Raw genomic sequence first — 17,020 nt, forward strand, 5'->3', positions numbered from 1 at the left:
AATTTATCAGTAAATTCCCTTCGTGAAAGGATAAAAAGGCAACAAACAAAATCGTTAATTTGATTGGCCCACATCCACACAAACTTGCACACCCACAAACGAAAGAGAGAGTCACAAAAGTTTAATTGCATACTTTCCAGAGCGAAATAATGAGTTTTCCCGACTGAATGAAACAAAACGGAATGAAATTAAAAGCGCTGAATGGTTGGAGGGGAGGGTTTTGGGTATCGGGGGATCAGGGAATCATAGCAAATGGCCAACTGCAGCGAAACAATTAGGCAACCGAATTAAAAGAACCGACAGCTGTCCGAGTTTCGCCTGAAGTTTGCATTTTCGAGAGGGAAATTCACAGAGCGGCCACCGAATATCCACTCTAATTTGATTATCACATTAAACTTCTATGAGCCTTTTATCGAGTTCAGCTGCCTATCTGCCTGTCTTTCTCAATTAAAATTACCAAACGGTTAGGGAGCTTTAGGGATTTGATGCAGTCGAGTGATTTTTGGCACAGAAAATGGAATTGGTTTATGTTGTTATCGGATTTTACATCCTCAAGTTTGCTGTTTGAATACAGCTTATTTTTAAAGTGTATTTAATCTGCTTACGAAATGTAAAAGCTGCTAAATAAATGAATGAAAAACTAGGCAGTGAGCTTTGATAATAAACACCTTTAAAGTGTAAATAATTTAAAAACATTGTTAGCACGTTCAGATTAATTTAATTTTTTCTTTTACAAATTTCTCCTTTGCCTGTACTTGTTTCAACTTCACTCTAATGACCAATTGAAAAGTATTTTCCAACTGCAAAACTATAATTTCCATTTAGGCACATTATTTTTCGGGTGACTGGTATCACAATCAATAGCAAATAAACCACTTTCCCCCAACAATTTCCCTTCATCAGCTGTCGCTTTGAAAGCACAAATTAACTTTGTGCCGCATTTGCTGGTGCTAAATTTTGACATGTAAGCGGAAGACTGTCAGTTTGATTGCCAAATTAGCCCGGCAATTAAGAGGGGCTCTCACTGATTGCGTTTCCAGCTGGGAAACCGACGAAACTGAAGGTTGATGAAACTAATTGGGGAGCTTACCGCCGCCAGCAGGAAGTCGAAGTTGCAGACGGCGATCTGCTTGAACCGCGTGGTGTCATCGGATCGCATCAGGTGGTGCCAGCTCTCCTCCACGTGCCGCATGCTGTAGCTGACATCCGCTGCGATTGGATTGTAGAAGGTGGAGGTGTCGTCGTTGTGGTGCGTGGACGAGGACTTCCTCCCTGCGGAAACGGCCGATACCGCCGACAGTGAGTCCTTCTCGCGGTCCTTCTCCTTCATACTGATCACCGACTTGGTCTCGCTGCGATTGGACTCGTTCTCCAGGGTGCTCTCGTCCTCGTCCTGCGGGAAGAACAGGTTGGCCAGCTCGCAGTGCAGACTCCGCGTCCTCTGGACGTCCATGTACCGCCGCTTGGCCACCGAGGCGCAGTAGTTGTGCCGCCACTGGATCAGCACCTTCCCGGACATTATCTTGTCGTGCAGCAGCAGCAAAAGGTCTGTAATAAAAAATTAACATGGCATAAGACGAAACCTACAAAAAAGTATCAGCAGAGTTCTGCTGGTGATTTTCATCCCAAAGAAAATTAAAAATGGACTCAATTATTTACAAACTCCATTCACGGTGACGATTTGGGTCTAATGGACTTTGAAATTGGATTTAGTACTCTACACTTAAATATAAATTATATGAAAAACACAAATATCAATGGCACCAAGAAACTACAAAATATCTTAAAAGATTTGTTTGGAACCAAATTTCGACATTTTTTTTAAAATTGCTTTGTACTTTAAAAGGCGTTGAAATAAAAACTTTAGTTCAAATTTAGGTGAAATAATAAAATTATAATATTTTAGCATTTTGTGTTTATGCACATAAACGTATAAATATGAAAGTTAGGTTTAAACATTTTTGTGAACACTTTTTGTTTTTGTTTTTTGAAAATTTAACTTGTTTATTTAAAAGTGCGTAATAGACTCTTTAACATGAAAATGTTTTTATTAAAGCTTAGTCTGCATAAAGTAAAAGTAGCCATATGCTCATAAATTTTTTTAAGAGTTAATTGAATGCAAGTGAAATCGTAAATCGTAGTTCCTGTAAGCCTTCATCCTTTCATGTATTTGTCTAAAACCATTCACTCACCCATCTCGCGATGGATCTTCTTGAAGGTGGCGAAGCTGAAGTGTCCGCTCTTCGTCTCAATCAGCGACTCCGGATCGTTGGTGGGCATGAGCAGTTCCAGCAGCTCCGTCTCGCTCAACCCATATTCGGAGCAGGTGATGTAGGCGGCCAGACCGCCCACCGCCTGTCGTCCGTAGTGCCGCTCCAGCTGGTCGAACTGCTGCTCCACGTAGAGGGAGAAGCTCACATCCCCCGGAATGCATTGCGGCGGAATCTTCAGCCGGGCGGCGAAGTCCCCCAGATTCAAATCGAACTGGTATTCAGCGGACTTGAAGCGATCCCGCTGCATCGGAGTGAACTTCAGCTGCTCCACGGGAGTTGTGGAGCTGCTGATGATTTGGACATTCCAGGGGAGCGAGGTGGGTAACCACGAAAGAGCCGTGACAATATCGCAGTCCAGGGGATTCAGCAGGTGTAAATCATCGATGAACAGGAACAGGACATCGTTGCCCATGTCCTCGACTCTCCGGAGGAGATTCTGGAACCAGGTGTTGATGTACAGCGGGTCGAAGGAGGCGTCCTTGGGCAGATAGCCCTCTGGGATGTTGAAGATGATCGAGATCTGCTGGCAGATCACGCGCAGCAGCTCCAGATTGTAGGCGGATCGGGGCGTGGCCTTGGCGAAGCGGATGACCCGGTGGACGCGGGTGTTGCCAAACCAGCTGCTCACCTGGCCATAAAGGTGGCTCAGGATGGCGCTCTTGCCACTCCCGTCCGCTCCGCAGATGAAGTACGGTGCATGCCGACTGCCGTTCCGGAAGTTGGCCATCAGGTTCTGGCGGAGTTGATGGGGCACCCGCGACTCCAGCAGAGCGGCACTCTCCGTGTGCTCCCGCAGGATCCGCAGGTGCGTCGCGTGCTCGTGAAAGATTTCCTGCAATGGCCAAGAAATACAAAAAGGATAAATTAACAGACTTTATTCTCTAATGAATTAAACTAATTTATAATCATTTTTATATTTTTATCAATTCATTTCACTTCAATTTCAAGAAAGCACAAGCTCCCTAATTCCCAAATTTTGTATATTACAGTATTTCCATGTCATTGACAATTTATTTAGTTTTTAAAGAAAATGAAAAGATTAAGAATATTGTTGTAACAAAAGTAGTTTTAGATCTTATACCGCTGATAACTAAATGAACATCTAATTTATATTATTTATATTTCTGTTTAACTAATTTAATTTCAATTAAGATCCCAGCATTTAGATTGTAGATCAACCAAGCAAAAGTTATCTAGCTCCCAGAATTTATGAGTGAAAGTGTTTTCTTTATATTGCCAATATATCAAGTATGTACATCAAGTTATATTGTTTTATTAAAATTAACTTTAAAATCTTCAATTTATTAGAGTGAATTTAGCTAGAAATTTTGTGGGAATTCAGTTTTTGATTGATAGAAACAAACTTAACCAGAATTTTGTCAAAATAAATATGACTTTTCACTTCTGCAACTGACGTTTACCACAATTTGAGAGTGAGAAAAGTGAGCTTAATTTAATGTTTAATCACCATGAGATGCCATCTGCCGTAATCAATTATAACCTCATCTGGGGCAGGTATTAAATTAAATCAATATCGAAAATGTTCGTACATCAATTAAATGTGTTGATTACTGAAGTTGATCCGACTTATGAATTATTATGAAGCGCATTAAATATGCTTTAAATATACATTCAGTTGTTAAACAAGGTCAGCAGTCTGCGTGATATTTTTTGCAGGATGTAATTATTTTTGATTGCGGGAATGCGAGAGTAATTTGCATAGAAATACGTATTTGAATGTTTTTGGACCGGTTTTCTGCTTTGGTTCGGTTTGGTTTGGCTTGGTTTGGTTTGTCGGTAATTGGATTTGCCAGCCATCTGCCACCGGCAGCCATTTCCCGACCCCGGTGTCATTTTCCAACCTCCAACCTTCAACCTCCTTCAGCCATTCATCTCGGACCAGCTTCCGCATGTGACCTCTAAGAGGTCCTCTTCCACTCACACACACCTCCGGGATGTCAGTCCTCCTCCTCCGCCTGCCAGCGAGTAAATAAAATAAAGTCGCACATGTATTGCCAAGTGTTGCCCGCTTCCGTTTCCGTTCCGTCCGAGGCGCCCCGGAACAGTCCGCGTCATCAGCATCAGCATCAGTATCCCCAACATCAGCCTGAATGCGAGTGAGTGGCATTCAGCGTGTTTGCCACGTAACTTTGTTTACCTTTGCCACAGCTTCTGCCCTTCTACCTTTCCACCCCCACATTTGCCCACCTGCTGGGCAGGTGTTTGAGTAGGTTGTACTTGGAAAAACAAACTCACTAAATGGTTGTGAAAAGGATATACGAATCTACGGATCTGAGGTTTTCGTTTGAATATTTTAGAAATATTTGTTTTGAAATCAGTAATCTAAGCCAATCGTAAAATTTTTGGCTTGGCTGCTTATACAACAAGCACAAGTGTATTCTAATTTAAAAATGAAACAAAACTAAAGAAGATTTTTTATCTCATTAAATATAATAAATATAACAATGCCGAATGTTGTGTCTATTAAAATAAGAAATTTCAAAAGTAGCGATATTTTAAAAATCCCTCTTAAAAAAAGCAAAAGAAATAGTAGTCGAAGTATATAAAAAATGTTTAGTAAAAGAACAAAGATTAACAAATTTAAAAAAAAAAATAGCTATTAACATTTTAACTTGTCTGAATGTCCTAAAACAACTCTTCCCTAAATTTTGGATAAATAGTTTCTGAGTATCTTAGATTTAGATGTCCGCTTGCCAATTTATGAATTCACTTTTTTTGCGAGTGTCAGTCACCTTGTCTGGCTGTGGCATGTTTGGCGCTAACAAGTACTCACAGTGTCCTTGCCAGGATCCCTGGCTCAGACTCTCTACGAGTCTGTGGCGGAGTCTCTTATGCCATTTCTCGCCAGTAAGCGGCTTTTGCTTTGTAAATCTCATTTGACAGCAGCTGCGTAATGCATTTCTCGGCGACACGACTACCGAATCAATAAGGCCAGAAGCTGTCTGGCCACCCAAACCTCCCACCTTTCATGTCCCTCCCCTCAGTACACCCTTCCCCTTAAAGTCGCCACAGTTGTCGCTTAATTAGTTGGCATTTGACTTGCTTTAATTTCATTTCAGCAGAGTACTAGAGTGCTCACCCACACAAGAGTTGCTCATACGACGTGTTGCACCAGAAGGGGATTATGGGTGAAAGGGTGAGAGGGTGGTGGAAAGGGGGTTCAGCACACTTTGCATATTTCTTGGTTGCGGCAACGAATGCCACAGCATTTTGTCAAAGAGCGTGCAGAAGGTGCAGGAGCTGGGGTTCAGCTTCTCTCGGCTTTGCAACACTTTTATCCGCATCGGCTGGCTAAAATGGAACGGTTTGGGTTGCGATGGGATGGGATGGGATGTTGACCGGGCCTGAATGCAGTTTACGTTGCTGCATCGTTAAGTGCAAACAAGGGACGACCTGCCTGGGCGTGGCTACATTGTGCCCAAGTGTAAGTGTGTTAATATGTCAGTGGCGGTGGCAAAAGGGGGCGGAGCAAGGGGCAGCGGAACCCAAGCGTTGAAAGGAAAATTATGAAGGTGAGGCTGGAGCAGTCAGTTGGCAACTGCTAGCTTAGAACCGGGGCTAATGCACTTGAAACAATTTAGTATAAAAAAATAGTAAGTAAAATATGTTTCCAAAGTGTTAGTACCTGTCTCAAAAATATCCGACAAAAAAATCACAATTTTAATAAGGAAATATTTTGTATAATAAACAATTTAAGTTAAAAAAATGAATTTTTTGTCAAGAACCATCTTAAAGAGTTGTTTTTAAAAGATTCAGATAGAATGGTTTTATACACAATTTGTTTATAAACTTCTTCTTGAAACTACATATTCTTATTTAAGATGAAATGTTCTATCGCTTCAATTGGTTGGTTATTTCATATTTATCATACTTATTTTGTTTAGTAGTTAAATAAAATTCTTCACACATTCGAACTCAATATTGATATTTTGAAAACCAGTTATAGACCCCGAAACTGTTTCGAGTGCAGCACTCGCATTCGCCCGCTAATGGCAGCGACCAGTTCGCATTACGCCTCGTCCTTCGGCTGCGACCGAGCTGAAATGTTAAATGCTTTCAACAAAAGCCAACAAGAGGTGTCGTTTGTGGGTAGCCAAGGGGGGAGGGGGGATATGGCGAAGGGGGGATGGGAAAGTGACGGCGAGTGAACTTATGCAATGCAGGGCCATGGAGAAAACCGCAACTGGAACGGAAGGCGATCCGAGTGGAGCTTGGAGCTTGAGGCTTGGAGAGCAGCGGCAACCTTGAGCTAAACGATTTCCTCAGCCATTTGCCGTTTTTGGGCCAACTCGATTTCAATTGGTTTTTATTGCAGGAAATCTCTTTCAAACTCAATTTCGACAACTGTCATATGCAAAGCACACTTTTCGGGCATCCTTTTTGAGACTAAACACACACATACAGTCGTGAGCAGAAGAATAGCAGTTACCCAAATAAAAACTCTTAAGATGACTTGCAAAGCGAATAAAAAAATAGAATTTTTAATAAAATGTTACCAATGTTAAAATGTTACCAATAAAATTAAAAACCACTCCTGAATTTTTTTTATTAAAAGGACATTTTATTTTGATCACAGCTGTTTGTATAAGAAGAACATGCATGCCAGCAGCTTCAGTTGGATTTTTCTGGAAATTGCAATAGCCGAACAAAAATCTCAACATATTTCAGGTAGAAGCTGGTATAAAGAGAATCTTTAATAAGTTTTTATATGCACATACTTCTTTCAAAATTTCAAAAAGCTTTTTGTTTCATTTGTGTATTTAAATGCTTTTTATTCTGCAAATGACAACCTTATGGACAAGCAATTTCAGATGTCACGTTTTCAATTTGTTCAAATTGCATTTAGTGCAGTCCCGTTCAAGTTTTAAAAGAATTTAATTTCGTTTCAGACAAAACTCTTTGCTGTTTTGTTAAATTATACAAGTTTTCCCATGCCATAAACTTTTCTTTGAAGCCTAATTCACCTGCCACATGCCAAACATTTAATTAACACGCAGCCATTAGTCGAGAACACGAGACTTTGTGGCGCGGCCAATATGCGGAACCATTAACAATGGCTAAGCTGAAGAAAAGCCCAGCAAACAGGGCATAAAAAACAAGGTAACACAGAATCATAAAGGCCGTGTTCCACCGACTCTTGTCTGGGCGTAATTCTCGGAATTAATTTATGGTTCTTCGGTTCAGCCGCTGGCCAACCGGCGAATAACAATCAGAATCGCTGTTGATTAAATAAGCGGTCAGCGGTTTAGAGAAGTGGGGAAAGTGGGGAAAGTGCTGCGAAATACATTTAATTTAATTCGCGGCCCCAAGCGCTTTGTTACCTGTCTGTTCTGCTAATGTTCTGCTACCAACTCACCTGCACAGTCTTTTTCCTCCCCTTGATTACGTCGGGATCATTGGTTATGTGCGCCTCGATTAGCAGGCGCAGCTTGTCGGTGACTTTGTTCTTGAACTTGCTCAAGTAGGACTCGTGGTCCTCGTTGTCCGGGTCGATGGCCTCGCTGGCCGCACTGCCAGGCACCCTGAAATTGGTAATAGCCTCAATCAGCCGGCAATCATAATCAGCAATCTCGGGGGCCCAATAATTACATCGGTGTAACCGAAAATAGTTAAACGGTCTGCCTAATGCTCACAAAACGTCAAAGCCGTTAGCTATTTAATTTTACTTTCTTCCTTTTGTAACCAACGAAAATATTATTATTTTTCTTTGATTATTAAATACCATGTTGTATTATAAGGAAAAAAATGACTGTAAGTAGGCAGAAAACTAATAAGCCAACTCGGTGGAATACAAGTGGAAATTGAGTTTGATTAGAAATATATTTTAAACGCTTTTTTATATAACTCCTATAAAATTTTGACAGGCTTAAATGCATAATAAGTTTTTTTTTGCATAACCCTCTCAAAACTTTTGTTTAAAAAGTCAGTTTTTACTAAAAAAGCTTTTTAAGTTTCAGTTTACATTTTGCATGGGTTAATGATGCATTTTTCTTTTTCCAGTCAAAGTTTTTCGTTAGAATAGCAAAACCTTTTTAGACTACAAAGAGTTGTTAGTTTAAGTGTTAACTTGTTAACTCTAACGAACTAAATTCTTTTTGTTATTCTATAGTCTTTGGGTTTTCAAAACACATCTTAATTAAATTTCAGTTCTGAAATATTTGAATATCATTAAGCTGAAATACTTACACCAGAGTCGTGTGATTATCCGTGGAGAGGTTCATGGTGAGTTCGTCCTTGATTTTCCTGAGCCTTTCGCTTGCCTCAACGTCCCGTTTGCTGCATTGGGCGGCTCGTTCTCGGAAAACTGCCAGGATTTTCTCACTAGTGTGAGCTAGTCGAAGAAAAGCATTTAGGGAATACATAGGAATATGTAATTAAGGGAAATTTAATAGCCCTTCTTACCCATGGCCTGCGTGACCTCCCTTTCGATTTGTGTTCGTCGCAGCTTTTGAACCCGCTCCACAAAATCCGCAGATCGGCCAGATGCACTGGCTCCTTGGACCAAAGATTGCAACGATTGCTCCATAAATTTCTGCATCTTTTGCGATTCCGCTAACCAAGAATCCAAGGGCAGCATGCTGGAATATGGGATTTTCCCAAGCTAATCAATAACTGGTGGACAAATTCCAGACGTCGAATCAAGTGTTGGCATTTCCATATTTGCTCTGTCCCACCCATTGTGCCCGCCCATCCAAATATTTGTCAAAGTTCAGCTCCAATTGAGTTGCCAAACAAAGCAAAAGTGGCACATGGATAATTTCATTCAAACATGGGACAATGGAACGGAAACGGAACTTTGACAAATATTGAGTAACTTTGTCCATAACTATTTTCGTTGCAGTTTGTAATTCGGATAACTGCGCTAGCAAGCCAAAAATAAATTTTCAGCTAGCTTATGTCACTTATTTTAAAGGGCATGTTAAATGAATCAATATTTGCAAAGAAGAAAAGTGGCATCTGGTTTGTTTTTGTATAAGAGCAAATGCTTTTATCCCTCTAATAAATAATTGAAGTTAACTCACCGATAATCTTGTTTGAGCTGCCGCTTCGACTGAGTTGCATCCTTTTCGTACCATTTAGAAACGAAAGCCTCTTGGTCAGCGGTGGTCTGAGGATCTGAAAGGACTGCGGAGAAGATGTCCTCGTCCAAATGAGTCGGCAGGAGCTGGCGACCGATGCCATCGCCCACGAGCACCATGAAGAAAACGCTCTTCGAGTGGGCGTGGCAGGTGTCGATCTCGTGCAGGTAGTCGTGGATCAAGTAGGGATCCCGCTCCAACTGGTTCACCTCCAGGTCGCCGGTGCCGAAGTGCATGTCCACGAACTCAAGCTGCGTGAAAACAGGTAATCAAACAGAAAAAAATTATTTTAATTATTGTAAATCAATTATATACTTTTATCAAAATTTAAGAAGTGAAATTTTTATCAAGCAAAACAACAATACGATTATGTAGTATTACATAATCTATTTGATTTAATTAGTTAGATATTAATCTGGTTCTCTTGTAGACACATGAAAACCAGTATTATATTTCAGATATGCACACTTATAACTCTGAGTTTTAAAAAGTATAATTAAACTTAAAAAAAATATTTAAATAAAAAAGATAAAACCTCTGTAAAAATAAATTCAACATTCCTTTGTATATCAATACAAATGTATAAACGAAATTAAAATCTAAAATTGAAATCATCACGCTGTTGATATTCATATACATACTACATTGAAAATAATAAAACATAAAAAGTTTTTTCACAACGTGTTAAATCAAATATAACTAGTTTACATAAAAAAAAAAAACATGAATTCAAAAATCAAAGAGATTTTGTTGACAAAACGTTTGTGTTTGTGCATTTCATGTTTACATAATTTTTGCAGACACTCTTTGCACATTTTGCTAGCAAACGATTTGTTTACTGAGTCATTGCTTAAAGACCTTTTTTAATTAACTTTCATCTGGCTTAACCAGACTCGAAAACCCACCTCGATTTGCCGGTCATCGTAGAGGGTCTGCAACTCCGGACCGACGAGCTCGAGGAGCATGCGGCGCTCCTGGTTGAACTCCTGCTTGAGACTGGCCACGTAGATCTTGATGAGCAGCGGCTTCGGGAGGCGGGTGTGGGCGGAGGTCACGCCCCTCAGTGCATTCAGCACACTCTCGTCGATGGGCGCGGCCATTTCCCAAATGCGAGCTGGCTCTCCCCCTTGATTATTTGTTTGTTTTCCTGCGGCCGGTTCTGTGATTGAGTGGGTGAGTGGGTGGTGGTATGTGCTCTCGCCCCCCTTCCTCGCCTCGTTTCGCCTGTTTATTCAAGTTGGCCGAAATGTAGCGGCATCGTCGCCCCCGTCGCGGTTTTACCAGAATCAGCTCCGAGCTGCCGGCAGCTTTGGCACATGTTCAACTCGGGCGCCGAATGAATTCGCATCCGTATTCCTGGGCATAGCGGGCCAAAAGTTTATCCTTCCCTCGATTCAGCTGCAAATTGAAAAGAGCAAAAATTTTATTTATGGCAAACTTTTTGCATAACCCCCATACGTAATAAAAAGCGAAGCCACGCGAGACAAGAAAACTTTCGTCCCATGATCAAGCGAGGGATAAGTTCATGGTTACTATATACACTTCCTGTCAAAAAGTGCAGGAGGGGCAAAAAGAGGGGGAGTCCATAAGTTGGACAAGTCAGCAAAGTGTTAACATTCGACTGAGTTGTTGATTGAAACATTTGGCCAAAATATTTCTGCCATTGCCAAGCGGAGGGGAAAGTTTATTCCGAATAATGGGTTTGCAGAGGAAGGAAGCGCTTTAGTTTTATCCTGTAAGTCAACTTTATTTTGAATGCTTTCCTAGAACAATAATTCAGGGAAATGTTAAAGAATAGTTTTTCGATTTTTGAAATTTGTGTGGGGTTCATTCCTTCAGATATTACCGATAAATAATAATATTAATTTTAATTAATTTTGCCTCACTTTTAAGATCTGTCTTTATGACATAAAATAACTCATGTTCTTGCGGTTGTGTACAAAAAGCATACATTTTTCAATAAAACAAGAATTCCTTAAGCAATTTAAAAGAATTGAGAATGCGGAATATTTGCTTTGAGACATCTTAAAACCTTTTTTTTCAGCCCTTAAGGCAGGAAATAATTCATGCACTTTTAATTGTGTAGAACAAACATACATTTTTCAAAAGGCCAGCAACCGGAAAATCGTTTAACTATTAAGTTTACGGATCAAAATACATAATTGAGAATGCTGAACATTTGATTTAATTTTAAGAACAATCATTAATTTTTCAAAGGACCTTCAACCGTAAAATCGTCTAATTATTCCTGAAGCGATTAAAAATAATTGAGAATGCGGAACATTCGCTTTAAGGCATCTTTAAATCTTTTTTCTTAGCTCTTAACGCAGGAAAAACCTCATGCACTTTTAATCGTTTAACAATTCCTTTCACAATTCAATATAAATGAGATTGCTGAACAATTGATTTTCTATAATTGTAAGAACAATTATTAATTTTTCAAAATACAAGCAAACCGCAAAATCGTTTAACTATTCCTTAAGCGATTAAAAATAATTGAGAATGCGGAACATTCGCTTTAAGACAAACACGACGACTTGAAAGGGGCCAGTGGGGCATGTCCTGTTGGATTCCTGCCGCCATCCTGCCACTAATGAAGACCCTTTCCCTCACCCCTCGAAATGTGCGCTCCTGTCTGCCGACCACCAAACAAAATCGATTGCCATTAATTCCGCTTCAATGAGTTGGCTAAATTGCTCGTTAGGATGGCGGCGGAGGACAGGACATGGCGTGGTCCTCGTCCTGCTCCTGCGTTTCCTTTGGCTCGTCCTGCCATTTTATATTCCTCCGCTGCGAGGTGCAAGTGCCTTGGGTGTCAGTTTCAATCAGCCTTGGCAGCACACACTCACACTCGCACTCACACGTGTTCGCCAGTCGCAATCTGGGTTATCTCTTAAATATTTGATTCCCAGCGAATTAAGCTTAATGAGTGCCTTTCCCGCCCGACAGGCAAGTCAAAACGATTCCAATGATGTGAAAATTGTACGACCTGGACAACTGACAGCCCCATTCTAGCTGACCACTAGGAAAAAGTGGCTTAAACTGTGTAACGACATCTAGATATCCGGGAATAATGCTTATTTTCACGAGCATTCACCTTTTACTTTAAATTATAACATTTGCACTGCGGCTTTAATGAAGAATATCCATTAAAATCTCATCAAAGTCAGTTATCATGAGTTTTATATGCTCACAGTTAGGTGAAAACCCATTAAAAATAATATGCTTGACAACATTAATTATTGTGTCTTATTTTTGGCGGATTCAAACTTTAACGACACATAATTGGTAATTTAATAAGTCTAGACCGCTCGACAAATTTGAACAACATTTTGCTTGACAAATACGATAATTATGGCACTAATGTGAAAATTTATAATTGCGGTGAAAGCTTTTATTTATATTTTTTTTTGAGCAAATCCCAGAGACAGCTTGGTGCAAATGTATAAAACACACTTCTAATGGGGCGAAAACACAATAATTAATGCGGCAAGTTAATATGGTTTTAATACGCTGAAATTTGGTGGAAAGAAATTTCACAATGTCACGTTTGACATATTAATTATTGTGGCACATTTATGGCAGTAACGATTTAATTACACACTAATCTAATTGGACATATTTTAAGCTATAGAAAATACTAAAGGAAAAAGTATATAAAAGTCATACTAATTAATTACTTTCACCACCTTTTCATTGGGAAAAATAACCCATAGAAGTGTTGTACATTTGTGGAGAAAAATTTTATGAAATTAAATTAAGCCCTTAATAATAATTCCTTAATTGCTTTCCACATTTTTTCAGTGACCTACATCAGCTCTAATGCATTATACCTTTATGCCAAGCAAACACCAGCTAATTTCCAGCAAGCCATACTCTATTGAATGGCTACTTTCTTGCATTCATGTTCAACAGACAATTTACCTGGCTGGGGAATGATCGTTATTGGCGATTAACCCCATTATTAGTCAATTTCCGACGTTTTAGGCCAGCGTTTCGTCAAAACTGTCAAATACCAAAAGGTCCTTGGGATGTGGGGATGTGGCAATGGGTGGATATCGGTGGATTGGGGGAGGGGGTTATTAATGGCTGTAGGCAAACACAATTTCAACTTGTGTTGGCGGGGCTATTACTCCTCTATTGGGCTGTTGTGTCTCGGATAACGTGGCTACTGTGGGTGTCAAATGGCCCCCATTAGGGTTATAGCCAAGTCTCTTTATATGTGTGTGTGTGTGTGTGTGGGCCATCTATGTTGCATTGAATAAGAATTGCCCAGAGCTGGTCGTCGATGCCATCGATATCCTGTTAAATATTAAGAGGCAGAAGGAGCCCTTCATCGCCTGCTGTCCGGCATTTTAGAACGAACTATTTCTGGTATTTCTGGAATAAATGCAATGTGCATTCCTCTTGCATTTTCTATGCAATCGATACGATGTACACAACAAGTTACTGAATTTCTAATAAAGGAGGTGAGGTGCCTCGTTATTATTCAATGAAAAATGTCTTTGAAAAAGAAAACCTTAATATAAACGTACCTAAAACTTAAATTATTACTTCGCTTCGACTTATAAAAGTAGCCTGGTTTCTTTGTTTTAATACCATTTATGAAAATAATGTTGTACTCCTTTAGTACACTTAGGTTGAAAATGCAGAGTATTTAGTTAGTTTGAAGTACTTTTACTCCCTTAGTTTCCGTATTATGGTTTGGTAGAAAAGAGAAACGTATTTCCTTTGTAAAAAAATGACTTTTTTATGCGAAACGAACTCGGAATTCGTAATATCTATGTTCGTAATTATATGTTTCTGGCTTTTTTATAATTTTTCAAAGTCATCACTTAGGCTTTTATATTTACATACAAAAAAGAACTTCAAAGTTGAAAATGATAATAGTTTTGGTCGAAGAAAATTGCAAGAAATTCTGGAAAACAAAAACCATGTTAAACCAGAAAGAATTTACCAGTGGTTGAGTTTTCTTTTGAAACTATTTTTAATACATTCTTATTCTATGTTTATTCAAGTAATCTAAATTTATATTTTCTTTATAAAAATATATTTTTCCTTATATTGTGTGAGCCGATTCCGAAGTCCAATCACCACCGCACACACATATGTCGCCCGCAATTCAATAAACGCGTTATCGAGCCAATCTCGACTGGATATGACCATATTCCCTGCCAACTTTATTAATGGATCCAGGCTCGGTGGCCAAAATGCTCTGACCCCTGACCGCTGGTGATTTGCACAATCGAATGAGTGCCCGGCCCAGCCTCCACGAACTAAAATGAAAATAAAATATTGGCACTGACGCGCAAGACATAAATAAATAAATAAATGATAATAAGCTAAAGGCCGCAACAGGCAGCAGAAAAACGGAACCGGGAAAGCCGGGAAAGCGGCAGAGAGGAAAATGGCCTTGGGGAAACAGTCGGACAGAGTCAGCAAATTCGGAAGGACGAAAACACGAAACGGGCTGAACTGAAACGTATGAAACGTATGGGAGGCATTAATAATAAATCCGTTGCAGCGAATGTGTGTTAGCCCGCTTAGCTGCTCATTTTTTGTATAAATATTTAAGCGCAGGAGAAAAGAAAATAACAACAGCCCAATTCCGGGCAGGCCAGAATTAGAACAGTCTCCCTCCTTTGCTTTCATTTGCAAATGCCAGCGAGCCGAAAGTTTTCCCAGCCGTTATTACCTGCATTTGTATGCCAAGGAGAAGCCCTGCCGAAAAGTGTGCCACACAACTTGCTCCTCCTTTTCTCTGTTTCTCCGTTTCTCCGTTTCTCCTTTTCCCTGCTTCTCGTTTTCTCGTGTCTCTTGTCTCCTGCAGCGGCGGAAATAGAGAGAAAGCCGGAGAAAGCAAGCAAATATGCGTGCGTGTTTGCAAGGGTATTGAGTATATTTTGCTTTTTCGGCACAGCTGGGACTTGGAAAGTGCACAGTGGATTTGATAAGACACCATTGGCTTTTTTAAGTACGCTGGGGAACTAGAGATTCAATATACTAAGAGGCCACAGTGCGTATGAGTTTTATTTGTTATTGGTATTTGTTCTTTATTTTCCCTAGAGTCACTTATTTTATAAGATCCATTGTTGATATCAATATTATTATATTATATTTTTTTGTATTGTTATATTAATTCATAATTTACTATACTTTATTTAACATATGATATGCGACATTTTTAACGACTAAATACGTTGAAGAAATCACAATGGTGCAACGCTTTTCCATGATTCATTTCACTTTACGAGTTCTTTAAGTTCACATGTCAGTATAGGCAATATAAGAACCTTTTTATTATGTTTACTCGAACAGCTAGAAACCCATTTGGACCAGTGTGCAATGGAATTTGTGATGGCTCTCATTGAAATAAAAGTTTATGCCGCCATCAGGCAGACGTGGCTTCTTCTTCATTTGCCCCACCGACGGCTCCTTTGATAAATACAAAATGAGCTGCCATTTGCCGAAAGTTTCCCCTTCTCTTGCTCCTTGCGGGACAATTGATTCGGCTCGCTTCTGTTTCTCTTATTTTTGGCTCCTGGTCCAGCGTGAAAATTGAGCAATTTCGGGTCTTAACTGTTGCCCCGCTTGCCAATCGCCACCAAATTGCCATCGTTCGATTCTGGGCAGTTTCCTGTAATCAGCTACGTGCTCGAACGCATTAGGCAGCGAGCAAGCAATTTGCATGAATCGAGCCTTGATTTATGTAGGGAATACGACTGCACATCCTGGCAGGACCTCTTCTCTGCTCGCCACTCGATGAAGTCAATTCTGTGGGACTTCGATGGCCCTTGACTCGAAACCCTTTTCAATCCTGAATACTGAATCCCGAATTCCGGATCCCGACGAGCCAGAACCAATTGTGCTCCCTTCGCTTCGCCCGAGGCTTTTAATTTTCAGCCCTGTTCTTTGACAATTTTGTGCTCCGCTTACCTGAAGGCCATCGTCACATTGCCCACTTTCAAAAATTCAAAAGCAGCTGCTGCCGGGCCCGCATTTTATTTATGCCGAGCAGGTAGCAAAAAGCCGGAGAAAGGGGAAAGGGTTTGGGGGAAAAAGAAATGCAAAAACAATTCCAAGTGTGTCTTTCATTCGGCGCCCACTTGTCGTCCCTTCTGCGTCTTTGTTTCTGGCAGCCACCACCATCACCCTTCAGCCCTTTATCCTTTGGGGCTGTTAACAGGGCTGACAATTATGGATTGGAAAATATAGCTGACAAAGCAAAAACAACTTTTAATGGTCACCACATCTTTAAAGTAAACCAATGTGTTGTAGGAAACCCATTTTGATGATAACTCTGTGAAATAATGGAACACGAATTCATGAGTTTAAATCAATGAGTATTGTAGGACCTATTTGTGCAGTAAACACAATTAAATTCACAAATATTTCAAAATTTTAATAAATTAAATTATTGAACCTGAATTTGTCAGATTTGTTTTATAATTCTGCAAAATTACAAACATTTTTTTAAGCAAGTACTAGTAGTAGTGTAGTATATTCAGTTCATTCAACTTTAAATCTAAGCTCAAATTCTGTTCTTATGGAAAATGCAACTGTTTCCGGTTCGCCAGAATTAAATACAGCCAGATTTGATTTTATTTTCTCTTACTTTGTTCAAAGAACTAGATCTTATTATTTAAT

The 17,020-nt window shown here is 39.8% G+C and overlaps 1 protein-coding gene across 6 annotated transcripts in view; it reads right to left on the reverse strand.

The window, feature by feature from the left end:
• Positions 1-17,020, reverse strand: part of LOC108096821 (NACHT domain- and WD repeat-containing protein 1) — a 41,792-nt gene that overhangs the window by 14,232 nt on the left and 10,540 nt on the right. For all 6 annotated transcript variants that reach the window (XR_006245467.1, XM_043208125.1, XM_043208124.1 and 3 more), the window contains exons 3-9: positions 10,279-10,771; positions 9,317-9,624; positions 8,697-8,872; positions 8,481-8,625; positions 7,651-7,816; positions 2,193-3,105; positions 1,091-1,548 (exon numbers count right to left, since the gene is read on the reverse strand). Coding sequence is in view for 5 of the 6 variants with exons in the window: in XM_043208125.1 (XP_043064060.1) it covers positions 1,091-1,548; positions 2,193-3,105; positions 7,651-7,816; positions 8,481-8,625; positions 8,697-8,872; positions 9,317-9,624; positions 10,279-10,473 (2,361 nt within the window). In the remaining variant the exon portion in view is untranslated. The remainder of the gene's footprint in view (positions 1-1,090; positions 1,549-2,192; positions 3,106-7,650; positions 7,817-8,480; positions 8,626-8,696; positions 8,873-9,316; positions 9,625-10,278; positions 10,772-17,020) is intronic.

Source organism: Drosophila ficusphila, unplaced genomic scaffold (assembly GCF_018152265.1).
Source record: "Drosophila ficusphila isolate 14025-0441.05 unplaced genomic scaffold, ASM1815226v1 contig_414, whole genome shotgun sequence".
In the NCBI taxonomy this organism is placed as follows: Eukaryota; Metazoa; Arthropoda; class Insecta; order Diptera; family Drosophilidae; genus Drosophila; species Drosophila ficusphila.